We start from the raw sequence: 27,937 nt of genomic DNA on the forward strand, positions 1-27,937 counted from the left end.
TGCAGACAAATCTTTCTCAATCATGGGAAACAGTAAATAAAATATGTGAATGCAACCCCCCTTAAGGCTTATATGCATTAATTATTGTTATTTTCATCAGCAGCAGGACTGCAGTGGGGGAAATGACCTGCAGTTTCACAGTCTAACCAAACAGGGGCGCTGCTGTGCTCTGTTTCTTGAGAACATTGTGGTGGATCATCCAGCAGCCAGCCAGGACACCAGGATAACAACACATCAAAGACAATAATTTCAAGAACCTTTTACCAAAACGCATATAAACACATGCAAGGAGTGGGATTAATATCTGGATACTCTGGCATGCCTCTGCAGAAGAAGATGCAACTCTGGATTATATCTTTGTGACTTGTCTTTGGAAAAAATACCAGAGGTGGAGCTGCACTAGACTCGTCCTGCCTTGCTAGCTGGCTAACATGCAGCGTTAGTGTTTCAATTTGCACCAAAACTACACTCTGGGATAAACTAGTAGGAATTTGCACGGGCTTCTTACACCTGGACTACTTGAAGAGCAACATATTCGCATGCAGTGAAAGTCATGATGGCCTTTCATCTTGTAGTCTCAGCTAGTTAGTTAGCGAGCTACCTCCGGAGGACCGAGCTGTTGGCGCAGCTGAAGGCTGGAGCAACGGCGCGTTCTGTCGGCCTCAGCTTGAGCGCGATGCCGCGGGTTGGAAATGGGCCTTCGGTGTTGCTCAATTCAGAAAGCTAACGCTAGCTCGATGTAGCAGACCGACTCAAGTGGTTGTTATCATTACCAAGTAAAATAATCATTAATAACACAACACGAAGCCTTACAGCCGTCCTAAATTAAGAAAAAATATTCGAGATAAATTTGTTTTATAGGCTCAACGGCTGACGTAGCGAACACCGGGTAATCTGCTAATTAGCCACCTAGCTTGTTAGCAAACCCAGCCGTACGTTTGCTTCTGTGGTTACTGTATTTACAGTATCGATACTAGTAATAAATACATTTTCGTAGCATTTATTATGCATAAAGTTGAAAAGTTGGTCACAGAAGATATAAAGAAAGGAAAGTAAAACGTTACTCTCCCAAAAATATTAGATTATTGAACTTTTTTACGTTATTTAGTATAACAACTCAAATATCACCAACGATAACGCCATTAAAATCACTGTGGGCACTCATGCTAACTGTCTATGCAAGCATTTGGCAGAATTAGACTCTTTTAAAGAAGCTTGCATGGTCTTATTGGAGTTGGCACAGCTGCCTAAACCCACACATGTAAACAAATCTGGCAGTGTGTACTCTGTGGTTAGTCATTTAACTACAAGCTGTCACTAAGTATTTACTATAAGGTTATGCTGTTATTCTAAGATCAGTTTCTATGAGTTGTTATCCAGGAATTTCTCTGACACTGAAATGTGTGGGAGTCTTTGACCTCCTGCAGCACAGCTAGACATATCAGACGTTCATGTATGATTGATGACCTTTGAAGAAGCAGACTATCCTGTATCCATTTTCTACTACCACCACTATATCAAGCCACTAACAGCCTCAGTGATAGTATTTATATTTAACCACTAATGTAACCAAGTGAAACAGGATATCAAGGGGACGAGAGTTGTAGTTTCTAGCTGCACTTTCTTTCAACATGAGGAGCACCGTGTCCCACCTGAACCAGCTTCAAAGTAGCTCAAAGATCTGATAAAAGCACGACACAGATTCTGGGTTGTGTGGACTGGGCAGTGAGGAGGACGAGATGAAGATGCTGATGACAGTGATGGGGATGATGATGATGATAACAGAGGAGCAGTGACAGCGTTCATCCCGCACCAGGAGAGCAGAGGAGCGTCACGAGGCTGCAGACATGAGTCTCCGCCAGCCCACCTCTACGCTGGACAGGTACGAGCCTCACATCCGCGTACACGCATTTCTCAACACCTCGCTCGAAAAATGTGGTGCTCCCAGATCAGCAGATCTGCACACCACTGGGCGGACTTGTTAGACCAGCTGTTTACTGGGAGGTGATACAGCTAGCCTCTAGAGTGAGAAACAGCAGACCAAAATACTGATTCAGTTCACATTGCAATCCCTGTCTGAGTGTTTTCAACACCATAGCCCAGGATAGCACGTACTTACTCAAAGAAGCCTGCCTCTCCCTGAAAATCAAAGAAAAACTTACATAACTCGTTATTTTTAAAGTTATCAGACGTAGTTTTTCCCACTGAAGTCTTCACTGTGGATTTCTTTTCTCTGTTTCCCTTTTTCTCTGCTTTTTCCTTCTCTTCTGTCACGCTCCGCTTTCAGCCCCTTTGCTGCTTGGTGAGTCCTCCTGTCCACTGCTTTCTTGTTGCTTCTTGTGCATCAGATCTGTGACCATGCACCTCACTTCAACCCCCTTTTCTCTGACCTCTTTTACGTCCTTTATTCTTATCTCTCTTTTTTAACCTTTACCTTTTTTTCAAAGTTTGAATTCAGTTCAAGTTTCAAGTGTTGTTAAATGCCACAGCTCTCTTCCTCTCATCTCTCAAACTCAGGCTCAGCAGTCTGACCATCGGGGACTCAGAGCGCAAATCCTCTGCTGCCCAGCAGAGGGAGCCGTCTGTTGACTTCCCTGTTGAGAGTACAGGTAACTTTTTCTTTCAAATTTTTCTTTTTAAGCATCTGTCCCCTGCATTATTAAGTTCATCCTCTAAACCAGGGGTCTACAACCTGTGGCTCCCTGTAGATTTGAAAAAATATTAATGAAAAAAAGAATTATTTATTTATTATTTTAATATTTATTTATTATTAGTCTCATTAAAAAATTTATAAAAAAAAAAACGTTTTGCAATTTTTTTTAAATTTGTTTTTTGTAAACTTTTTTTAAATATTAGAAATAAAAATTCAATTTTTTAAAGATTTTTCACATTTTTAGATTTCATTTTTTTTTATTAATTTCTGTATTATTTTTTCATTTTTTAAAAATAATTAAGAATGGAGCAAATATGTTAAAATATAGTTTTTTAAATATAAATATATATTTTGCAAATTTATGAAATTTCAGAACAGTTTTGAAATGTCAATTTTTTTGCAATTTCAGCTATTTTTCTTTTTTTTGTATGTATTTTTTGAAAAAAAAATCACAAAGTTACAGAAATATCTTATTATATCTTATATCTTATCTTATATCTTTTTATGAAGTTTTTGATATTACATAGTTTTCTATTTTTTGATCTTTGCAAATTTATTGAAAATAAAAAAAACTGAGACATAACATTTACAATCATATAAACACAAAATTGTTTTGTTTAGATAATTATTCACAGGATTTTTGATATTTTTCAAATTTATACACTTTTTGGACTTAATTGTATAGATAAAGTAGACTTTGTGGCTCCTGAATGACTTTAGTCCAGCTGAGCTGAGGAGAAATGGCTCCTATGACAGTAAACTGTTGCAGACCCCTGATCTAAACAAACCCCTGTTGTACCAACTTCTCTCCCTCCCAGGTCCTGGTCTTGTTCACAGATGTGTGGTGGTGCAGAAGGACCAGCTGGGCTTTGGCTTCACAGTGTGTGGAGAGAGAGTGAAGCTTGTGCAGAATGTCCGATCAGGTGAGGCACACTTTGAGCTCAGACGCCTCTTCAATCAGCCTAAAGCTGCGTTTCCACCAAGCAGACCGGTTCAGTTCGTCTTGGAACGGCGTTTCCACTGACTTATCCAGGGACGGATCCCTAAAAACTGAGACGAGCCGACCTACTTTTTTGGGACTCTTCCGTATGGGTGCCAGACTGAACCGATCCGTTCTTGAAAGGTGGAGCTACAACACTGCAGACTGTTGACTGGTCGAAAGAATCGTCACACAGTCTTCTCTGAAACTAAGTTTGATTGTTCTTTGTATCAAAGAGCTACATGCTAATCACAGAGAGGACGAAATGCTGAATGTCTTCATCGTTGCTCTTTGTTTACTGCCGTCTCAAACCGTACTGAACCGACCCGAACTGCTTGGTGGAAACGCAACTAAAGAGCGTCTCTCTGCTCCATTTTTGATTAAGTGAAAGCGAAAAACAGCATATTAAAATTCACAAACGTTACCTTTTTATGTTGTATTAACATTTTCTTCCTAACACTAGTATTTTGATTTTCAGTTACATTCTGTTACAATATGGTGCATAGCTTGATGACAGGTTATCAGAATCAGAATCACCTTTATTTGCAAATTATCTCAAGAATAGAAGGAATCTGACTCTGGTTAACCACACTCCCTCTGTACAATTATTATAAACACACACTGAATATTACAAAATAGAAAAAAAAGAACTGAAGTACTAAAAATAAAAATTAGATTAAAAAAGATGTATATATATATAAAAAAATAATAATAAATGTAAAAATTGTAATAAAGAGGTTTGTTCAGAGAAGAATAAAACAGTATACAAATAAGTTACATACAATAAAAAATACTAAAAATTAAAATAGAAAAAAAAATATAAAAAATAATAAATATAAAAATAATAATAAGGAGCTTTGTTCAGAGAAGAATAAAACAATATACAAATAAGTTACACACAATTTAAAAAAAAAATTAAAATGTAAAAAAAATATAAAAAAAATAAATATAAAAATAATAATAAAGAGCATTGTTCAAAGAAGAATAAAACAGTATACAAATAACTTATAGAAAATTAAAAAAAATTAAAATTAAAATATCAAAAAAGTGCACTTATATTACTTAATTCTGTGTTCCATCCTATAGTAGTAAGTTAGATGATTGGTTATGCTACAGAAACTAGCACTACCTCATCACACTCATCACCAATAAAGTTACCTTTCTTTACCTTACTTTAAAGGAGTTGTTTTTGAGGTAACCATGGAAACTGTTTATTACATCTGTGCATTAACCTCAGTGCATGACTCTGTCACTGTTTACAGGTGGTGCTGCAGTCAAGGCGGGGGTCCAGGAGGGGGACCGAATCATAAAGGTGTGTACCGTACTGATGTGAAAGCTGAACTCGTCTCTTTTCATCACGTTGCTGAGTCCACGTTGTTTGTGCCGTAGGTGAACGGGTCGCTGGTGTCCTCCATGTCCCATCAGGAGGTGGTGAAGCTCATCAAATGTGAGTTTTTAAAAACGTCTGATTGTTGATTTCTCCTCTGGTTTCTTTGAATTCATGTGACTGTTTCATCCTCCCACAGCTGGTACATACGTGGCCCTGACTCTACAAGGACCAGCCCCCTCAGCTGCCTCCATGCCCCTAGAGCCCCTCCCCGCTGACCCCACACCCAATCAGAGAACGTCTCTGGGCGGGGAGGCTCCCCCCCCTCCACCTCCACCTTTGCCCTCTGGTCAGAGCAGAGAATCCCAAAGAATCACAGGACCCAAACCACTACAGGTGAATAATCCTGCATTGATACTTTCACTTTTCCATCTGTGCAGAGAGAAATGTTCGACGCTCCAAACTGAGGTTTAAAATCTGTCATGTTACTGTTTGAAACGTGGTTTCAGGACCCAGAAGTTCAGAAACACGCCACTCAGATACTCAGGAAAATGCTGGAACAGGAAGAAGCTGAACTGCAGGTAAACACAGACACTTTTCCTCCTGCTGCTTCACACCTCCTGCATACTGAGGTTAACGAAGCGCTCCTCCTGTTCACCTGTCAGGACTTACTGGAGGAGCAGGCGAGGAACCCGTCTCCCTCTCTGGAGGAGCGGATTGAAAGTGCCAAAAGGAGAGCCAACCAAGTCAGAGTCAAGATTCAGCAAGATCTGGTGAGGCAGATACAAACACGTCTTTTGGTATTTAAAGCTTTACACACAGACTTTGATTTGTGAATATTTAACCCTTGTTTAACTGCATGGCCACAAGTCTTCACACTTGCTTTTTACAATGTCATGTTCAAATTTCTTTAAATTTCTGACTTGAAGCAATGATTCAAGTCAGAATTCAGGTTCTTAGGTTATTGATTTTTTTTTCTGAATTTTTTTTTTTTTAAACTTCAGCTCTTTAAATTAAAATTCATATCAGAATATAATTTTTTGACTTATTTATGTTTTTTTTATTTAACCCTTATTTAACCAGGTTGGTCCCGTTGAGTTTAAAATCCTCTTTCTTTCAATTGAGACCTGGCCAAGACAGGCAGCAGCAAAATCACAAAGTTTCAGACAAGAATCACAAAAAGAGACAAAGCACAGTCAATAAAACACAAGATAAAGGAATAAAATCACGTTTCAGGAAACAACTATTTAGACAACCGAGCTTAAACACTGACAACTTATAGAACCAGCCTCCATATCTTTCATTTAAGATTTAAAAACAGCAGTTTGTTTTCATCAAAATATTAAAGCAAACTGTGAAATATATAGTAAATATAAGAAAAAAGATTCAGCTCTAAATTTTGTCTCTTTCAACAGAACTTTGACTTTTCAGTTTATAAAAAATCTTCTAATTTTAATTTTTCTTTTTGGTAAATTTTGCGTTTTTTCCCACTGATTTTTTTTAAAGAAATTTTGCTTTTTTGTCAGATTTCTTACAGGTTTTTGATTTTTCACTCACAATTATGCCCTTCTTCTTGTCATAATTTTTGCTCCTTTGTGAGAATACCAACATTTAAAAAAAACTACAAAATAAAACTCAGAATTTTAAATATTTTCTCTAAATTTGTATTTTGTTTTCTCAGATTATTTAAAGGTTTTCAGAATTTAAACTTTTGCAGAATTTTGTTTTTTTTTCCCAAAGAAGTTTGTTTTTTCACATAATTTATTTTTTCCCAATTTTTTAAGCTTTTTTCTTATGAAAAAAAAACCTTTTTTGAATTTTTTTTTATCTTTTAAAAAGAAAAATATATATTCCTAAAAAAAAAACCTCTGAGAATTTTAAATATTTTCCATGAAACTCTGGCTTATTTGGCTCAGATTCTTTTAGTTTTTCAGAATTTAAACTTTTGCAGATTTTTTTAAACAGAATTATTTTTTATTTTTTCATTGTTTATTTTTTATTTTCTTTTTTTAGGATCTGTTTTTTTTTCAATTTTTTTTTCAAATTTTTTTTTGTTTTAGATAAATAAATAAAAAAATATTTTTTGAAAAATAAAATCTGAGAATCTTAAATATTTTCCATGAAACTCTGGCTTATTTGGCTCAGATTCTTTTAGTTTTTCAGAATTTAAACTTTTGCAGATTTTTTTAAACAGAATTATTTTTTATTTTTTCATTGTTTATTTTTTATTTTCTTTTTTTAGGATCTGTTTTTTTTTCAATTTTTTTTTCAAATTTTTTTTTGTTTTAGATAAATAAATAAAAAAATATTTTTTGAAAAATAAAATCTGAGAATCTTAAATATTTTCCATGAAACTCTGGCTATTTGGCTCAGATTCTTTTAGTTTTTCAGAATTTAAACTTTTGCAGATTTTTTAAACTGAATTATTTTTTTATTTTTTCATTATTTATTTTTTTCCATTTTTTTAGGATTTTTTTTTTTTCAAAATTTTATTTAGAAAAATAAAAAATAAATGAAAAAAATATTTTTTGAAAAAAAATATCTGAGAATTTTAAATATTTTCCATAAAACTCTGGCTCTCTTGTCAGAACTCGAACTCCTGATGTTGGAATTTTTGTCTCAGTTTTATTTTTTGGCTTAAATCCTATTAAAATTGTGAGAAATGAGGCGAAACTTTGGGATTGAACTTTTGCATAGAATTCTCAGATTTACTTCATTTAGGATATTTCTAAGGACGCACCAATATGAAAATTTAGGCTGGACTGATACAGATATATCCTGCATTCCTAGAAATTTCCTTTTTTCTATAAAATTTGAAATAACTGTCATAATTCTGACTCTGAGGTCTGATTTGATTTCATTGCTCTAACCTCCAAAATACATATCTCCAGTTTTCCTGAACATATTCTGTGATTTCCTCCTGCAGGAGGGACCACGGTCAGAGTCTAAAACCAGCTACGTCCTGGCAGGAGAAGGTCTGTAACTGCTTCAGATTGAACTTGTTTCCTCTTCCAGCGCTCTCGCTCTCACAGGTTGAATAAACGGTGTTTCCTCTCACAGGTCGGCTGTCCATGGACTCCAGTGAAGGAGACGTAGAGGTGAGCCACATTTCTTCCTCTTCCACGCCACTTGTGTGATCGTATGTGTGTGTTTGTGTTCGCTATCATCCCACTCATCCCACCCCCTCCTCGTCCACCTTCCTCCTCCTCTTCCTCCTCCTCTTCATCCCCAGGCCTCTGAGAGTCCCTACTCCTCCCCCTCATCCTCCTTCAGGATCCCCCAACACAGGCGGCAGAGCTCTGGCACACACACCCTGTCTGATTTGGTGAGATTGATGCACACATTCACTTTCACTTTCACGGCTATGGCTGGCGTCTTCATCATCGTCTTCCTCCTGCCTCGTTCAAATCCAATAAGACAAAGCCAGGGTTCCTCTCCTTTAACCAACACGTGTTTGTTTGTTTCCATCCAGAGTGGAAAGGCTCAGATCATCGGCCCTGAGGAGGAGGATGAGGAAGATAACGGCTATGCATTCAATGAGGTGAGACAGTCGTCCCCTGCAGCGTCCGTCTGCCTTGTCGTCTTATTGGTTGACTGTGTTTCCTCTTCTTCTCAGATGGACGGTCCGTTTCAGGACATCGAGCTGCTAAAGTCACGACCGGCCCACATGACCGTGTTCATGAGATACATTTTCACACAGCTTCTGGACCCCAACCCTCTGGTGAGTCCACGCTGCGTCTCTGATATTCCCTCTAACAAAGTCTCAATCGTTCCCCTCAAAGTTTGATCGATGACTTCAGCGCCTCAATCACAAATTCACCCAACCATGACACAATAACCTGATCTGTGACAGTTTATTTTACAGAAGCGTAACCTCTCTGTGTTCATCTGAATCGTTTTGCTTCTATCATGATTCAGCTGTTTTACCTGTCAGTGGAGGCGTACCTGGGCTCCAGCCCGAAAGACGCACGCACACTCGCACCTCAGATCTGCTCCCATTTCCTGGACCCTGATGCTGTATGTGCCAACAGTTGATTCCTACTAATGTTTATCAGAACCAGAACATTAATGACGAGCTTTCTGCAAATTTGACTGTAGACGTAGTGCTTCTTTTACATAACAATTACGATTTAACGCCTGTGACATCAACATATCAGTTCCTCAAACTGCAGCTTTCTTCCTTTTTTCTCACAGCCGCTAAAAATCAAAGTACGAGAGGAGTATCTCACAGATATAGGTAAGAAAAATCAAGCTCAAGTTGTGACATTTTTTAATCTTTAAACTGATTTTCGTGCACCAATTAACAGATCTTAAAGTTATAGATACGATACTGAGCCCCATGATGCCTTTTGTTCCTTCAGAAACTCGACTTCATGCTCAGGAGGACATCAGAGGACCTCTGTCTGAGCTGCAGCAGCAGGTTCTGCCCGACATCCAGGACCAGATTCAGGACTATAGGTGGGTTACCCAGTTCTCCAGCTTCCATCTAGAGCAGGGGTCTGCAACGTTCACTACCAAACAAGCCCGTTTTTCCTCGGCTCACCTGGATTAAAGTGATTCCAGAGCCACAAAATCTGCTTTATTTTCATTATTAAAACTGTAGAGTGTATGAAATTGTAAACATAGTTAAAATCCAGTAAATAATTATCTATGACGAGACATTTTAAGATTTATAAATTTGTACATGTAATGTCTTTACTTTTAATACATACGCAAATAATTCAAGACTTTGAAATTTGCAAAAAGTTGAAACAGAAGAATTAAAATAAATAAATAAAAAGAATATAGTAATTTTCAAATAAAAAAAAATGTAACATTTGAAAAAAATTAGAAAATTTGAAAATATTTGAAAATTGAAAAAAAATATATATATATTTTTAAAAAGGTGAAGCTCAGAATTCACATTCCAAAAATTTGCAGATTTAAAAGAAAAAGACGTCTTATACATTTTCAAAATTTAAGTTTTTTAAAATAAAAAAAATAAAGTTAGACTTTGAATTGCAAAAATTCCCATTAAAAAAACTTGCACATTTAAAAAAAGAAGAAATCCGATATATTCAAAAATTTGTTTAAAAAAAATTAAAATCAACCTTTGAATTGAAAAAAATCCAATTAAAAAACTTGCACATTAAAAAAAGAAGAAATCTGATTTATTTTCAAAAATGTCAAGTTTATTAAAAACAAATAATAATAAATAGTGTAACTCTGAATTGGAAAAATTCTCAATCCAAAAAATTGCCTATTAAGAAAAATAGAAATCCAATAAACTTGCAAAAATCTAAAGTTAAAAAAAAAAAAAAAAAGAATATTGACCTTAAAATTGGAAAAATTCCAATCAAAAAATTTACAAATTCAAAAATAATAGAAATCTGATATATTTGCAAAATTTTAAAGTGTTTAAGATTAAAAAAAAAAAAAAAAAAAGTTGGACTTTGAATTAGAAAAATTCTCTCTAAAAAAATTGCAGATTAAAAAAAAAAAAGAAATTGGATAGATTTGCAAAAATTAAAGTTTTTTTAAATAAAAAAAATAAAAAAATGAACTTTGAATCTGAAAAATTCTCATTCAAAAATTCGCAAAAATTTAAGGTTTTTTAAAAAGACCCTGAATTTGATGACATGATATCAACTCATCATTATTTTGTTTTTTGCTAATGTCTTGCCACATATCAACCATGTATACTAATGTCTGTGGAATACCTGAGAGCTGAGTTAACTTTATCCATTCAGACTAAAGACACCTGCTAAAAACACAGTTAAAACCTCAGCACAGATTGTGAACAGTCCCTTAAAACCTGAATGTTTGTTGAAAAAAAAAAAGGTGTCACTGCAACAAACGTCGAGCACATCATCCTCACAGCGCCTTTAAATGTGTGTCCACAGGAACAAGCAGATGATGGGTCTGGGCTCCCTGTTTGGAGAGGGAGACCTGCAGCAGCTGGATGGGGACCCGATGAAGGAGCGACAGGTGGTGGACAGACAGGTCACTGCACTCTGGGAGATACTGTGAGTCAATGTTGCTCTTACATCATCAAAACTGCTAAACCTCAACACGGTTTCTAAAACTGGAGGGCGTGGAGTCAGATCTCCTGTGTGTAAACCAGGTTAGCGCTCACATCCAGCTCTAATCGTGAAGTAAACATTAACACATGCACACCGTGAATGCTGAAAAGGTTTCCTGAGCGACAGGGTCAGACGTCTGAAGCCCAATAAAAACGGTTATTACGAAGCGACAGAAGGAGCTCATCATAACAAAGGTCGATCCTGCAGCAGCAGCAAACGTTAGAAACCACATGACATTTACTTCTCTGACTGTCCACATGCGCGGGCGATCCCTGTCACATGACAGCTGCACCAGAGTCTGATCCGTACACCTGAGATTGAGCTGGATATCTCTGTCAAAGCTCAGAGAAGACTCTAACAACATTTTTATGTCTCTGTTTTTTCAGATCAAAGCACGAAGAGGACCGAAGGTAAAGGATGGGATTTCTCACACACGCCTGTCTTTGCAGTTTTCTGTGTTTGCTCTCGACACTTCTTTTCGTTTGTTCCTCACCTCTGCTACGTCTGTCCTCCTCCTCTCTGCAGTTCTCCTCTGGCGTCGGCCGTGCTCCTCTACCTGCGGCACTCTGGCATCAAACTGAGGGACTCCAAGGTTTTTCCTGGTCTGAGCACAGAGAAGGAGAAGTGGCTCGCTTTCCTGAAGACCAAAAAGGTGAGAGCTGCATGAGAAATGTTTTTTTTTAAAACATCTAATAAAAGTGAGAGGTAGATACTCATGATATGCACTGTTATTATTATCCTGACACTATCATGATTTCTAGTAAGAGACATGACACTATTACAAAATGGTAATGAAAGGTATCATGACATGCATCATAATCACAGGTGTCAAGTAACTTCTGCAGAAATGTGGGTTATCTATACTTCACTGGAGTGGGGTTTTTTTAGCCGGTTCAGACAAATATCTGTACTTTCTACTCCTTACATTTTAAAAATATGGCATTCAGATTGAGTGAATTGGGTTGTGGTTGAATGAGAGATATAAACACAACACAACCTGAGTTGGAAAAAATATAAGTTCTCACTATAACCGGGGTCTAACCTTCATTACCACAGAAGTCATGCCAGAGCCACAATATCTACTTTATTTTCATAATAAAGACTAAAGAGTGTATAAAATTGTTAACACAATTAAAAAGTAGTAAATAATTATCTAAACGAGAAGTTTTTTGAAATTATAAAATTGTAAATATGATGCCTTCATTTTTAATTTTAAATGAATTTGCAAAAATTTCTAGACTTTGAAATTTGAAAAGTTTTCACAACTTTCTAAAAATTTTGAAATAAAAAAAATTGCAAAATTAACAAAAGGGAATTTTAAAAATTTGAAAAGAATATGAATAATTTTTGAATTTCAAAAACTTTCAAATTGAAAAAAAAGATAACTTGAAAAATCTAAACTCCAATCTTATATCTTAAAAAAAAAATAAAAAGTTCATTTTTTTTAAGTTGAACTTTGAATTGAAAAAAATTCTCATTCCAAAATTGTCTTTTCTTTTTTTTTTTTTTTTTTTAAGAAATTTGTAAAAAAAAATATTTTTTGGAATTAAATTTTTTTTTTTGAAAAGTTGAACTTTGAATTAACAAAATTCTCATCCCAAAAATATGCCTTTTTAGAAAAAAAAATGCAAAATTTATTTTTTTTGACATAAAAAAAAAAACAAAACAAAACAAAAAAAAAACATTATATTTTGAAAAGTTGAACTTTGAATTGGAAAAATTCTCATTCCAAAAATGTGCCATGTTTTTTAAATAAAAAGAAAAAAATGGCAAAAATTAAAATATTTTTAAATAAAAAAAACATCTGAAAAAATTGAACTTCGAAGTGGAAAAATTATTGCCCTTAAAATTTGCAAATAAAAAAAGAAATTCAATAAATCTTCAAAAAATTTAATGTTTTTGAAAAAGTACCTGAATTTGATAACATGATATCAACTCATCATTATTTTGTTTTTTTCTAATGTCCTGCCCCAAATTCAACCATGTACACTAATGTCTGTGTCTGTAATCAGCAATAGCCTCGTGAAAAATATGATTTTTTTTTTTATACAAATTGTGTTTTTTAAAGCTACAAGAAGCCACCGCAAAGGAGTGAAAGAGCCGCATGAGGCTCCAGAGCCGCAGGTTGAAGACCCTTGCTCTAGACTGTTTATTTAACCATAGCCGGATAAACACACTGTGCATGATACTTAATATGAGACGTATGGTGATACACATTATGCCTCTACACAGCTATCGCAGTCAGTATCATGATACACAATATAGAATATATCATAACTGTTCAACGGTTCCTGTCTCCACAGCTGAGTGGTATCAAGAAGGATAAAGATGGAGAGGATAAAAAGAGGAATCCCATCCTGAAGTACATCGGCAAACCCAGGACCACATCCCAGTCCAGTAAATACAAACACACTCTAACATCGATTGATTTTCTCCAATCCCTTGTTTGCGTTTTCATCATTTTTCAGATTTTTTTTTTTTATTTGTGGACTTTCTGTTGTGTTTTGTTCTGATTTTGCTTTTTTTTGGTTTGATTTTGTTTTGTAGCATTCCATGTCCCGTTGTCACCCACTGAAGGTATTCCTTTACTTTCACTTTCACTTTCGCTTTCAGGAATCCGTCTTTTTTTATACTCATCATCCTGTCCTGCTCTCACAGTGTTTGTATTTTTTTTCATGTTATGGTTTAATTTGCTGATATCTGTGTGTGCAGTCCGTCCAGGCAGCGTGAGGAACATCATTCAGCAGTTTGAGAACAACACAGAGACGGGGGAGGAGGGAGGGGACTCTGGTGACCCCCAGAGGCTCTCCACGGGCAGCCTGGGCGATGACAGCATGGACAGGTAGGCGTCATATTCATGATTTTCAGATCCTCTTTGGAAGTGTTTGCTTCATCTTTCGCTCTCTCGCAGCCCGACAGTCTCCGTGCGTCTGGCTCGCAGCGAGTCGCTGAAAGCTCACGGGGAAGGTCGCCGGCGGGGCGTCGCCTCCGGAGCTGAGTCGGTCCCTCGCTCCCGCAGCGACGTGGACATGGAGGACTGCGGGGAGGAAAGGGAGGGTCCGGGGCTCAGGCCGCTGCAGCACAGCACCTCGTCTTCTGCGTCCAGCAGCTCTGCCAGGTACAGACTCTCTCAGTCCTCTGGGGGAAACAGAAATCCCAGATACTTTCCAGACATCTCGTTCTGCTTCTCTCAGGTGGTTATGAATAAAGATAATCAGCTGCAGGAAATAAAATCCCCTCATTTAACGAAAGCTTCACACTCTGTCTCACACTCAGGTCTCTAGAGAACCCTACACCCCCATACACTCCTCGGTCTAGGCGCAGGTGAGTTTCCAGAAAGCCCCAGACATGCTCAGCCAGTAGTTAGAGTAAAGACGGCTGACTTCATCTGTGCCAAAGTCTTTACGATGAAACGATGTGGATCTGCATCGTCCTCTCAGTCGAGAAGGGTTTCAACTTCCTCTACTCACCTCCTCGACTCGTATGTGTGTGTGCAGGAGTGTGGAGTCCCCGCTGGCTCTGCTCCCAGATGCTGCAGCCCTGGAGGAGGAGGTGTGTGACAGTCAGAACTGGCGAGACACGGTTCCCCCTCAGCTCCTCGCCACGCTCAGTCCAAAGGAGGTGGACAGACAGGCCGTCATCTACGGTACGAGCTGTGACTCCAACCGTCACGTTTAAGATTGAGCCATCTGATGCATCACTTGTGTCTTGTGAATGACGTTCCTTCTCTTATCGTTATTCTCAGAGCTTTTCACCACTGAGGCGTCCCACCTGAGGACTTTGAGGGTCCTGGATCAGGTCTTCTTCCAGAAGATGAGGTCTGTGCTGAACTCTGATGAGCTGGCATGCATCTTCCCAAACCTGCCCCAGGTTTATGAGCTCCACTGTAAGTCTGAGTGAAACACAGCACAATGGCACTTTTAACAGTACATCTGATTTTCACCGTTCAGCTTTTATAATGTTCAGCAAATTCAGGAAAAGTGTGCTTGTATTTTTAGTGTCCTAAATCGTCCTGAATCTGCCAAAAAAATTTGATATGATACCAAACCTGACCCCAATCATCCCATAATTTGCTCTATAACGCCACCTAGGCACACTAAAATGGCTCTACCTGCCAGTAGGAATGTCCTACAGAAATCAAAAGAATGTCAAATTGTTTGTCTCGTTGAGATGCAAAAATCATACATTGACACCCTTGACCTATCTCCAACAGGAAGCTGGCAATTTGCCTTTCAAAATAACATTTTCCCGCATTTTTCACCCTTTTTCAAAAATCATCTTCTCCTACACCATAAATGGTATCGGCTTGAAATTCGCTTTGATGTCAGCCTGGAACCTGCTTTACAAAACTGGTTCGCGATTTTGTTGTTTTGGAAACGGTTTTCCAATGACAAGTCCTCAAAGTCAGTGAACCCATAAGAAGCCCTCTCAGCCCTCTTGGACTTGAAATAGGCATTACAGACCAGCATAAAGAGACCGCTTACAGTGTGAGGACCCACCCATCGTCATTTTTCATTTATATTTCACATTTATAAACAGTTATACTTTTCAGTATATTCAACACTTTTAACACATTCTTTTCCATTGAAATGAATTGAGATTCAACGTAACAGGTTTCCGAAGATTTAGTACTATAAGTTGCAACACAGAAATAATCTACCAAACACGTCTCTCTTCACTTTTTGTGCTACATTTGTAATGAATATAGTTTCAGGCTTTTCTCAGATGAGTTACTGTAACTGTAAGGATCTTTTTCAAAGCTTGAAAACTGGAGAACTTTGATGTCTCTGTGTCCTCTGCTTCCTTCCTCTGCCTGCGTTTGCTCAGTAAACTGAGTCACACTTAAAGTCAATATAAACCCAGAGCTCTTTGTGGCTGTGTCAATAATAATAAGCGAGGCTGAGCCCAGCAGAGGTCGTAACTGTTGGGTGTAATCTCAAGCTGCTGCTTCACTGAGTCAACATCTGCTCTGTGCTTTAATTGAAAGCCAATATAAGAGTGTGACACTTCCCTTTGTAGCATTTGATCTATAAATAAATCAGTATTTGAGCTTTATGTGTGTTAACGCTTCTCTTGTTTGGCTTCTTCGCAGCGAGTCTGTGCGAGGCGATGAAGAAACGGAGAGAAACGCCCATCGTGCAGGACATCGGGGACGTCATGCTGGCAAGGGTGAGTGGAGAATCTTCATCAGCATCACTTTATTTAATCCAGGAGGTTTCCCTGTTCCTCCATTTTTTGATTAGTTTTATCGCAAAAATAAATCAGATGTGGGTTTCATCCCTTTCTGACCCTCTTAGAGGTGTCACAGTTGGTATCATGTATCATTTCCCCCTCTCAGGGACATCACCAGCTGCACGGAACTCCTAATCAGTGTGTGACATCATCACCAACTGCTGGTCTGTGAGGAGTAAAATTGATCGAAGTTTTGAAAAAAACTCCTCATAGATGCCACAATGTTGACCAAATTGCTGTAGAAATATAATATTTTTGTAGTAAATTTTGTCAGGATTCCATCCATGTCATTTTTTAAGCTGTGCGACTTTTACTTTTTTGTCTAGAGGCCCAAATGCAGCATCCTGGACTGGATTCAGTAATCCCATGTATTTTAATAGAGGGAGCTGGGAGGGCTTCTTTGGGGTTCACCGACTTTGAGGGCTCGTCATTTGAAAACCAGGTCCGAAACATCAAAAACATGAACAGCTTTTGTAACGCAGGGTCCAGTCTGTCATCTTAGCAATTTTCAACCTGATACCACTTTTGGTTTTGGAGGAGATGATTTTTTTTAGAAAGGGCAAAAATGTGGAAAAGTCTTACTTGATAGGGAAATTGCTGGTTTCCTGTGTAAGACAGGGCATTCCAGCCCCAATGGGTAATTTGTGCGTCTCAATGAGACAAACATTTTGACATCGGTTTGATCTCTCTACAAGAGCCTGTTAGAGCCGTCGAAGTGTTTTTCTTAAGTGCCTGGGTGGCACTAGAAAGAAATTTTGGGATTTAAGGTTTGTGCCAATTTTGATGAGTTTTTGAGCATGTTTAGGGGTCGAATAAGTGATTTAGTAGAGGAGTGAGTATGACAAAGTGAAAAAGGAAAAACAATAGTCCCCCAACATCCCATAATTTGCTCTGTGGCTGCTCCACCTGGGCACACTAAAACGGCTCTAGCTGCCAGTAGGAATGTCGTACAGAGATCAAACCAACGTCAAAATGTTCGTCTCATTGAGACGCAAAAATCATACACTGACACCCCTGACCTATTTCCAACAGGAAGCCCACAATTTGCCTTTCAAATTAAGATTTTCACACTTTTTTCGCCTTCAAACAAAATCTAAAAACTCAGAAACCAGAAGTGGTGTCAGCTTGAAATTCGCTCACATGACAGACTTGACCCTGCCTTAGAAAAGCTTTTATGGATTTAGTTACGCTTGAAATGGTTTTTGAACAGCGAGCCCTCAAAGTCGGTGAACCCATAAGAAGCCCTCTGAGCTCCCCCATTAACAATGAATAGGAGTGATAATCAAGCTGCTGCATTTGGGCCTCTACACGAAAAAGTAAAAGTCGTACAGCTGTAAAAATGACATGGACGGATTTCTGATAAAATTTCTTCAAAAATATCAATTTTTTACAGCAATTTGGTCAACATTTTGGCCTCTATGAGGATTTGTTTCTAAATTTTTGTGAATTTCACTCCTCACTCTGCAGCAGTTGATGATGTCACAGACTCATTAGGAGTTCCGAGCAGCTGGTCATGTGACTCACAGAAGGAGGGAAAATGCTATGTTTGTACGTATGTATGACTGTGAAAACTTCTGATTGGATGAGAGCTCCAAAATGAAGTACACTTGAAGATATGAAAGTAAAAAACTGACAGGAACAATCCTGAAAGATATCATTGAGAAAATGTTCACAGAGTGTGTGTTTTTTGTGTGTTTGCAGTTCGAAGGAGCGGCTGGAGACGAGTTTCAGGAGCAGGCGTCTCAGCTGTGCAGCCAGCAGACTCAGGCTCTGGAGCTCATCAAGAACAAACAACGCAAAGACCCTCGCTTTGCCCACATCATCCAGGTACACACACACACACACACCAACACACACACTAACCCCTGACATGCTAGTTTGTATAAACTGACTCCAGTCTCCTTACCTCCTCCAGGAGTGTGAAGCCAGCCCTCACTGTCGCAGGCTGCAGCTCAGAGATCTGCTGGTGTCGGAGATGCAGAGGCTGACGAAGTATCCTCTGCTGCTGGACAACATCATCAAACACACAGAGGGTGAGACATCGACGAATAAAACCGTCCAAATCAGCTGATTAGGATGTTTTTTAACACCCGTGTTTGTGTTTTAGCCGGTTCGTCAGACCTTCCCTTCCTTCAGAGCGCTCAGGTGTGCTGCAGAGGGATACTGCAGGCGGTGAATGAGGTCGTGAGGGAAACAGAACATCGGCAGCGGCTCAGCCAATACCAGCGCAGGCTGGACGCTGCTCCTCAGTTTAAGGTAGTGATTAAACAAGTTGATCTCCTCTGTTTTAAAGCTCATTGTCTCTATCTGTGTTTGATTTTATCCTCCTTTCTCAGAGTCTGGACCTCACCACGAAGAGGATGATCCACGAAGGTCCTCTGACGTGGAAAGTCAGCAAAGACAAGCAGATCGGTCAGTGTCTCCGCCTGGATGTGATTTTAATGTGATTATCAGGTTGGTTTCACGCCTCTTTATCTCCCCTTCATCAGAGATCCAAGCCCTGCTGCTGTCGGACTCCCTCGTCCTCCTGCAACGGGGTCCCGACGACCGCCTGCAGCTCAGGTACCCCTCCCGCTGGCTGGGCGGAGGCGGAGGAGGCAGCGGGGACAGCAAGACGTCGTTCAGTCCTCTGGTGAAGCTGGACTCGCTGCTGGTGCGGTCGGTAGCGACAGGTACGAGCGTCGACGGACAGGCGGAGAAAGCTCAATTTGCTTTCCGTCTTTATTCACGATTCTGACGTGAAACTGTAATTTCTCCCCAGACAACAAAGCTCTCTACGTCATCAGCACCACAGAGAGGCAGATCTACGAGCTGGTGGCTGGGACGTCGTCGGAGAAGAACAAGTAAGCTCTGCTCTGAGCTGGATTTACTTCAGGAATAATCAAACATGAAACTGAAATGTTTGTTTTTTTGCTTTGCAGCTGGAAAGATTTACTTGAAAAGACCATCTCATCGTCTGGAGGGTCGTCACCGCTGATCAACCACGGATCCATGCGGCTCTCGTGAGTTCAACTACACAAACTCAGCTCTCCTGCTCATCCCACAAATGCACATTTCCTACAAATGTTGCACCATTTAAAGGAGGATAAACAGGCTTTCCAACAGTAGAAGGTGTGACAAAACAGGTTTCATTCACACCCGAAATACCCGACTTGAAGCAAGACGATTTCTAAAGCGACGGCAGAGATTTACCGGTGTTTCGGTCTCAAAAGCAACTTTGTTAACTGGAGACTTACTCCTTATACATGAGGCCATTTTGACATTTTAATTTTAAAAAAATCAGATTAGAAAAAAAATTTGTCCACATGATGGCGCCAAACTCAACACAAAAGCTACATTTTAACCGGTGGAACTTTTCCCCTGAACTATGTGGGTTTAGATCATCAGAAATTTAGTCCCAGGAACTTTGGAGCTTGTTTCTGATTGGTGGAGCAGCCACTGTGTTTTTATTCGCCCCTCCCTCCCCCAGCTGTGATAGACTTGGTTTAGTCCGTCCTAATCAGCAGTCTTCTTTAAGCCTGATTGTTTGTATGTGTCAGCTCCCGGTGTTCATTAACTTTGAAGGAGACCCTCATTTACGGTGATGCTGAGAGTACACACCAACTTCACAAACAACATGAGCCAGAAAATTTGTTTTGGCTACAACAGGCATGAGTAAAAACAATTCAAATTCAGGTCTTGTTGCTAAATGTCACAGGGATTAGCCGCACTGAAGCTAAAAGCAGTTTTTCCCAGGTTAGTCCTGGTATGAGGGACCAAGAGAACCAGACCCCCAAATGAACCAGGGTTTAGATGAAGCAGAGACGTGATGTATGATGCTAGCTCCAGTTTACGGAGTGACCCTGTAAAGTGGAGACCTTCAGATGGATATCCAGTTAAAACAGCTGTTCAAACATGGAAGATTAAGCTATGAAAACTTAAAATTTGTTCGTAAGTTCAATTTACTCAAATGTCTGAGTTTTCAGTGTTGAAAATCACAATTTCTGAGTAGATTTAACTTTTGTTACTGTTTAAGCTAGAACAACTTAAAATCATTAGATTTTGACTGTGTTTTGTAACCGTGAGTGAGGAGGGGACACAGTCTGCGCTCCACATGGCACGAACTGTTTGTCTGTGCGTCACAGCATGGACCAGCTGTCTGCACCCTACGTGGTGTGAACTGACTGTGTCAAAAAAAAATAAAAATATATTTTTACACTAAATGTCAAACTTGGCTTAAATAGCACCAGAATTTGGTCAAAAATTTCATTTATTAACATATTAACCATTAGGTGCACTTAGGGATGGGTACCTTTCACATTTGGTACCAATGCCTGGTACCTGGCAATCTGTACCGGTACTCAACGGTACCAATTTTCTGTACTTTTTTGTGGTTATGTGGTAAAAAATATCAATTTCTTTAAAAATATTATATATGTATTTTTCAATTTAACATATATATTCTTCAGTATATACCCTTGCAATGCTGTGTTTATGTCCATCATGAAAAATCGACTATTCTTTCACTTCCTCACAGTCACAAGGATGTGTTTAGGTACCTAAACATGGTACCTTTTGATTTTACATGAATCGTTACCTGGTACTTTTGACAGAATTCAGTCGGTACCTTTAAAAGTACCTGATTCGGTACCCATCCCTAGGCGCACTGCAAAAGTCAATAGACACTCACAGTTACTAAAGTTGTGAAATTAGAGCTGATTTTTGTTGTGACGGCGTTTGTAACCATGAGTGAGGAGGGAACGCTGTGGATATGAGACTCAGCCGTTCTTTAAAATGATATTTAATTTAGTTGTTCTGATCTGCTTCAATTTTTTATTATTACGTTTTTTTAATTCATCAGACAAATTTATTGAAATCACATCTTTCAGTTTTGAGCAGGGTCAGTGTTGAGAGTTTGTGTTTTGCAGTTACTTTTTTTTTTCCTCCATACATTGTTGTCCTGTTTTACATGATCTACCGGGTCAGAGGCCTCCTGTGAAACCCCTTAAAGTTAATGTGTTTTCTTCTTTTTCTCACCGTTTGCTTCTGTTTTGTTTCTTTTAGCTCTCGCAGTCTGGGCAGTGCATCCCCCGTCTCAACAGGCAGTAACGTCTTCACAGGTAAAGATTTATGACCTGCTCATCGAACTTTTCAAACTTGAGTGATTTGATGTTTCTGATTAACCTCTAACTGTTGAATCTTGTAGATAACTCCATGACGGAGCGGTCAGAGACTCACTCCTCAAATGACGACATCAGGCTCTCGGTGGTCCCACCGTCAGAGCAATCAGAGAGAAAAACAGCTGGTGTGGCCGAGGCTGCTCTACAAGACGGTGAGAAGGAAATCCAGAACAGCTGATGAGATGAGCTTTCACTTTTCTTAAAGATGCTAGTTCCTTCAACCGTCCCTCCTCCTCCTGCGTTCTCCTCTGCAGTGGAAACCCTTCGTCAGCTCATCCTCAGAGACCTCGAGGACGACGGCTGGAGCCACGATTCAGACGACACGCCCACCAACGAAACGGCCAACAACAGGAACTCATTCTCAGAAAGGCCGCGGCCAGAGTCTCTGGAGACCGTCCTCAACTTCAGCACCAACGAATGGGAGGCTGAGCCTGACGTGGCCCCGCCTCCACCCACAGAGGCGGAGCCACCGAGCGTTCAGGTCGTGAGGAAAGGTAACGGGATGAGACGGGGAAGTTTGGTGACGTCACCTCAGGGATCAGATCGTTTTTGACGCCTGCCCTCCTCTGCATGCTCTCTGCACTTTTGGTGACGGATTAATTTACCTTTTTTATCTTTTGTCTGCTCGCTCCTCACAACACACCCACGCATCGCTGCCACACTCATGCTCCCACTCTCTAACACTCCTCCTCTGCACACACACACACACACACACATACACACACACACACTCTTTCCTTTGTCACTCTTCTATCTTCTCTGCATAGCTGTGGGTGCGGGTCCTTCTTCTTCTACTTCTGTCCCTGATGACATCACTGATGATGTCACCCACCGGTCATCTAATCGGAGAGGCGGGGCCACTTCGCAGGGTAATGATGGCTAAATTAGTCAGGTGCTGTAGTTCTAGCCGTGGTGATTTTCTTTGAAGGTGTTTGACTTCGAAACAGATTTATTCTGATACCAAAACCAGAATAAAAAAATTATCCGATTTTTTATTTTCCCACCTTTAAGATACAAAAGTACTTTAAAAACACATAATGAATGGCAAAAAACATGAAAACTTACCAAATGCTCAAAAACACGTGAAAAAATACTTTAAAGAGGGGGTATTAATTAAAGAGAGGGTATTCTTATTTCCAAAATTTCAACCATGGATATAAAGTAACAGTATTGGATGTTCAGACTGAGCGCGTGCAGGTTTTCAAAACCGTTAAATATACACTCACAGGCCACTTTATTAGGTAGACCTTGCTAGTACCTTAATCCTTGGTGTCATAGATTCAACAAGGTCCTGGAAACATTCCTCAGAGAGTTTGGTCCATATTGACATGATAGCATCACACAGTTGCTGCAGATTTGTCGTCTGAACATCCATGATGAGAATCTCCCGTTCCACCACATCCCAAAGGTGCTCTATTGGATTGAGATCTGGGGACTGTGGAGGACATTTGAGTACAGGGAACTCATTGTCATGTTGAAGAAAGCAGTCTGAGATGATTCCAGCTTTATGACATGGAGCGTTATCCTGCTGGAAGTAGCCATCAGAAGATGGGTACACTGTGCTCATAAAGGGATGGACATGGTCAGCAACCTGTGTTTTTTTTTTCTTTTTTCTTTTTTTCCCTCTTTTTTGTCTTTTTTTCTCTTTTTTTTTTACTTTTTTCTCTTTTTTTCTTTTTCCTTCTGTTTTCCCTTTTTTCTTTCTTTTTTTTCTTTTGTCCCCCTTGTTTTTCTTTTTTTCTCGTTTTTTCCCCTTTTTTTCCCTTTTTTTCCTGTGGACTTTAAACCATGCTCAGTTGGTACTAAGGGGCCCAAAGTGAGCCAAGAAAATCTCCCCCACACCATTACACCAGCAGCAGCAGCCTGAACCGTTGATACAAGGCAGGATGGATCCATGCTTTCATGTTGTTGAGGCCAAATTCTGACCCTACCATCTGAATGTGGAGCAGAAATCCAGAAATCTCTGAGTTACTGTTTCCTTTCTATCAGCTCCAACCAGTCTGTCCATTCTCCTCTGACCTCTGGCATCAACAAGGCATTTTGTCCCACAGAACTGCTGCTCACTGGATATTTTCTCTTTTTGGGACCATTCTCTGTAAACCCTAGAGATGGTTGTGGGTTAAAATCCCAGTAGATCAGCAGTTTCTGAAACACTCAGACCAACAACCATGCCACGTTCAAAGTCCCTTAAATCACCTTTCTTCCTCGTTCTGATGCTCACTTTGAACTGCAGCAGATCCTCTTCACCATGTCTACATGAATAAATGCATTGAGTTGCTGCCATGTGAATCATGACTAAAGAGACTTTTAAAAGACTTTTAAAAAAAAAGCACAATAGCCCCTCTTTAAAAAACCAAAATAATATCAACGTAGAGTTAAAATCCAACTTTCTTCAGTTTGTGGAGTAAAACACGGCATCAGAACATCTCTACATGGACTCAGTTTTTCTCATTAGTTTGTTTTTTCTTCTCTCTGAGCTTCTCCACTCTTACCTCTGCTGCACAGGAAACACCTTCTACCTGGTCATGCCGACAGAGCAGGGCGAAAGCGTCACCGACGACATCGAAGACCCCCCGACCCCTGTCGCCACCACCTTCCCCCAGCCTCCAGAGGAAATCATGGCGCCTCAGACGCAGCCGGACGAGGACACGCCCCAACCGGACCTCAGATCTGAGCAGAAAGAGGAGGAGACGGGCCAGCCGCAGTCACACGTGATCAAAAACGTGGACGAGATTTTCCACACCATCGAGGGGCTGATGAGCAAGCTGCGCCAGCTGAAGGTAAGCGTGGAAACAAGGCGTTGATGTGTCACGTGTCACATCTTTGTCTTAATGTGTGGCTTTGTTACCTGTGCAGGAGATCGAGAAGGATCACCACAAGCTCCTGAAGACCCTCAGAGAGCCGTGTGTTCAGGAATCGGAGGAGCAGGAGTGTCGATCTGCGACTGTGTCCAGAACGCCGTCTCTGGACCGCGGCTCGATCGACGGTGAGGAAACACAAATCCAGCATCGGAAGTTTGAAAAACACAACAAAACTGACTCTCTTCTTTTTTTAAAACCAGGTAAGGAAGGAAGTCCAGCTGAGCCCAGGATCCAGTCGACTGGATTCTGATGGGAGATGTAAACAATGACTCAAGCAGCTAAGCCCCGCCTCCTGATCCCCTTTTAGCCCCTCCTCCCTGCATGTACCGACCGGCGGCTCAGCACCCACGGACCACGACTGCTTTCGTTTCTTTGGTTTGTTTCTGCGGGGACTCCTCCTGCAGAGCGTGACAGGAGCGTGAAGGAAGGAAACGTTGACTGAAAAGAAAGTTGGAAGTTTAGAAAGCGCGGAGACGGGAAATTTAAAAAAAAAGACTACGGCGGATATTTGTGAAGGAAAAAACGAAGAGCTGGAGCAGAAAAGTGTTGAAATGTTAATTTAAGGAAAATCCAAGGGACCCATCACCCCTCTGCACTTTACCCACAATGCATCCTTGTATGTGTCGGACGGATCAGGGACTGGAGCTGGTTTTGTATCGGAGCCCTCCGCGGGGTTCCCCTCCCCTTTCGCCTCCACTGGATGCTTTACACTGAGTTCACCTGCCACCACGGCCGAAGGACTGTGTTCTTATTATTCAGGTTATTTGCACTGGGTAAGGAAACAATACCACACACACACACACACACACACACACACACACGCAGACGCAGAGTTTTACACACACCTCATCAAACCACTTCATCTCCATCTTTATTTCCCCTCTGAGTCGTCGCCAGCCTCACTAACATATCCTCAAACCTTCATCTAAGCTACGGAGCGACTGTTTTGGAACAATTTCCTTCCTTTTGTTTGTTTGTTTGTTTGTTTGTTTGGAAACACTACTGCGCCGTTTACTACTGAAATGCTGGCAGAGTTTCTCTCCGTTTGTGTTTACCGCTTCAGAGGCGTGCAGGGATTTTCAAAAACAAGCTCAGTGGATTCACACGGCTGACCGGAGCGCGTCGTTTTCAACATCCAAACTTGAATTTTTTTCCGCTGTTCGTCGCTCGATGAATTAGCCGCCAAATATCACCGCTGGACTGTGCATCTCGTAGCGGACGTTTTTGTGTAAATAAAGCGGTTTATACTGTGAACCAGCAGCTGCTCCCCTCCCACGCAGTGTTAACATCCATGTAGCCACATCCAAAGAGAGACTGCCCCGTCTGACTGGGAGAAATGGAAACAAACTCTCCTAAATTTGACTCTACAGCGCAGTGAAACGATGCTAAATTCAGTTTAAAGGAGCAGTTTCACATTTTGGGAAGTTTAGGTTGTAGACTTTACAATGAAGCTACCGCTAGCAGCTGGTTAGCTAGCTAAGCATGAAAAAAACAAAAGCAAACATCCACTTTGTGCTTGTCTCAAAGAAACAGATGAATGATCGCTACAAGCTAAAAGCTAATGTAGCTCTAATGCTAAACAAAACATTGATGTGAAGAGGATTTTGTTGATTTGTCTTTTGAACATCCCCTGAGGATGAATCAGTGCTAAACTAACAGCTGCTACACAACAACCAATCAGAACCAAGTATCTTTGCAGAGCCATTACTGTGACATCACTCCAAGAAGTTAGGGAGCTGAGACGATGCTTATGCTAGCTCATAACCCAGTGTCGAATCAACTTTAAAGGTGCTGGGAAGCATTTTACATACAAGCTGGTTGATTTCTCCCCTATTTCAGTCCTCATGCTAAGCTAGGCTAATTAGCTATAGCCCCAAGTGGAGAGGATCTCAATAGAAACTGTTTCTTTTACTTAGCTCATTACAGGAAATGTGTTTATCTGGGACTCTGAGGTTGTATGTTAGCATTTTACTATCTAGCTAGCTTATACCCCCCTTTTTCAGTCTTTTTTTAAGCTAAGCTAAGCTAACTAGCCACAACACCTAGTGTTTGAAATTTCCGTAGAAACTTTTTTACTTTGAAATGTGTTCGCGTGGGGCTGTAAGTTTGCTGGAAAGCATTTCGCAAACTAGCTGGCTAATTTCTCCCTCATTTCAGTTCCCGTGCTAAGCTAGGCTAATTAGCTATAGCCCCAAGTGGAGAGGATCTCAATGGAAACAGTTTTTTTACTTAGCTCATTACAGGAAATTTGTTTATTTGGGACTTTGAGGTTGTAGGTGAGCATTTTACTGTCTAGCTAGCTGATATACCCAGTTTCAGTCTTATTTTTCGGCTAAGCTAACTAGCCATAGCTCCTAGTGTTAAAAGTTCTATAGAAACTTTTTTACTCTGAAATGTGTTCACTTGGGGCTATAAGGTTGCTGGGAAGCATTTTACAAACCAACAGGGTCATTTCTCCCCCATTTCAGTCTTCATGCTAAGCTAGGCTAGCTAGCTATATCCCCAAGAGGAGGTGATCTCAGTAGATTCAGTGTTTGTACATGAATGATCACACAAAATGTGTTCATTTGGAACTTTAAGGTTGCAGGTTAGCATATTGCTGTCTAGCAACCTGATATTCCTTTATGTTTTCAGTCTTCGTTTAAGCTAAGCTAACTAGCCGTAGTCCTGGGTGGTGGTGGTTTCTGTGATACAGTGTTTTTACTCAGCCCAGTACAAGTAATGCATTTGAGACTATGTGTTTGCTGGATTAACATTTTTATTTTACTAACTAGCTAGCTGATTTCCAGCATTGACAGTCGTTGTGCTAAGCTAAGCTAATTAGCTATGGCTGCTAGCGGTGGCGATCCCATCCAAAATTTAGCACACCCTTCTTCCCAAAATGTTAAACTGAGCCGTATATTGCGTGAAAACTAAGAGCTGTCGGATATTTTTCACGTTCCGTTATTTTCCGAACGTATATTTAACAAAACACTAAAGTTAAACGCTCGTCAGATCTCCTGTTTACGAGTTTGCCTGCGTTAAGTTGTCGTTAAATGTTGGCGTTGATCATACGGGAGTGTGCTCATAACCAAGTGCTTATTCCTTTATTCCTCTGACTCTGGCGCCGTTTTCTGATTCACAAAAGGAACTTTCATCTCTTCTTACGTTGTCAGTTTTTCTTTCACCGAGCTGGGAGAAACCACACAGACTGGATATTATTTGAGCTGGTTTCAAATACTAACAGCGTCGTGCTTTAGCCTGACTTTTTTTTTTTACCGTCTTTAAAAACTGAATACAAACAAAACCAAACACTATTCACACACTACACGCATCCAATTCCACCGTGAAAACCAAGAGTTCATCACCTGATGGAAGCTTTTTAAACACTGATGTAGCCGTTGATACGAAACGTAACTTTGCTGAAAAAAAGGAAACTTTGCTACGCACAGATCAGGTGATCTGAGGGACTGATCTGCTTGAATTTGTTCTAAAAAAAGGAGAAAAAATCAACCAAAGTGGAAATTCTCTTCTGTGGGGTTTAAGGGAACATTTATTTCTTTCTTCTGGTTTCTTTCTTTCTTTCTTTCTTGACATTTCGGTCTCAAACCAGACAAAAGCTCAGTTTTTCATATTCATACATATACAAGAAAAATCCACTCCCCTTTCTTGACTTTGGCTTTTC

General features: G+C 39.9%; 1 protein-coding gene across 6 annotated transcripts; it reads left to right on the forward strand.

Moving 5' to 3' along the window:
• The first annotated feature begins 189 nt into the window (after positions 1 to 189).
• arhgef11 (Rho guanine nucleotide exchange factor (GEF) 11) lies at positions 190 to 27,543 on the forward strand. 6 transcript variants are annotated; one of them, XM_074699179.1, is made up of 42 exons: positions 190 to 1,882; positions 2,288 to 2,302; positions 2,518 to 2,609; positions 3,472 to 3,576; positions 4,895 to 4,944; positions 5,022 to 5,079; positions 5,159 to 5,355; positions 5,469 to 5,540; positions 5,625 to 5,732; positions 7,886 to 7,934; positions 8,020 to 8,057; positions 8,192 to 8,284; positions 8,432 to 8,500; positions 8,576 to 8,680; positions 8,878 to 8,976; positions 9,154 to 9,196; positions 9,321 to 9,417; positions 10,842 to 10,964; positions 11,408 to 11,431; positions 11,547 to 11,673; positions 13,325 to 13,418; positions 13,569 to 13,598; positions 13,734 to 13,863; positions 13,933 to 14,139; positions 14,298 to 14,345; positions 14,519 to 14,667; positions 14,767 to 14,907; positions 16,114 to 16,190; positions 17,955 to 18,080; positions 18,169 to 18,286; positions 18,361 to 18,509; positions 18,590 to 18,665; positions 18,743 to 18,925; positions 19,015 to 19,096; positions 19,175 to 19,255; positions 21,297 to 21,352; positions 21,439 to 21,564; positions 21,667 to 21,906; positions 22,180 to 22,281; positions 23,918 to 24,192; positions 24,269 to 24,398; positions 24,474 to 27,543. In XM_074699179.1, the coding sequence occupies exons 1-42, from the start codon at positions 1,848 to 1,850 to the stop codon at positions 24,521 to 24,523; spliced, it is 4,269 nt and encodes a 1,422-aa protein (XP_074555280.1). In that variant the 5' UTR covers positions 190 to 1,847; the 3' UTR covers positions 24,524 to 27,543. The 6 variants fall into 6 exon arrangements, with proteins under 6 accessions (XP_074555280.1, XP_074555286.1, XP_074555284.1 ...); XM_074699185.1 differs by lacking the exon at positions 22,180 to 22,281; XM_074699183.1 differs by lacking the exon at positions 14,298 to 14,345.
• The last annotated feature ends 394 nt before the right edge of the window (positions 27,544 to 27,937 follow it).

The sequence above is a fragment of the Halichoeres trimaculatus genome, unplaced genomic scaffold (genome assembly GCF_033239565.1).
Source record: "Halichoeres trimaculatus isolate MK-OKI-2021-1 unplaced genomic scaffold, fHalTri1.1 fHalTri1_scaffold_22, whole genome shotgun sequence".
Lineage (NCBI taxonomy): Eukaryota > Metazoa > Chordata > Actinopteri > Labriformes > Labridae > Halichoeres > Halichoeres trimaculatus.

What these genes read in the sequence shown, in the direction of transcription:
- arhgef11 (XM_074699179.1), top strand. Translation starts at nt 1,848, where the DNA reads ATGAGTCTCCGCCAGCCCACCTCTACGCTGGACAG. An exon ending in CAGGACCCAAACCACTACAG is followed by an intron (nt 5,356 to 5,468) that starts GTGAATAATCCT and finishes ACGTGGTTTCAG; the next exon opens with GACCCAGAAGTTCAGAAACA. An exon ending in AGGAAGAAGCTGAACTGCAG is followed by an intron (nt 5,541 to 5,624) that starts GTAAACACAGAC and finishes TTCACCTGTCAG; the next exon opens with GACTTACTGGAGGAGCAGGC.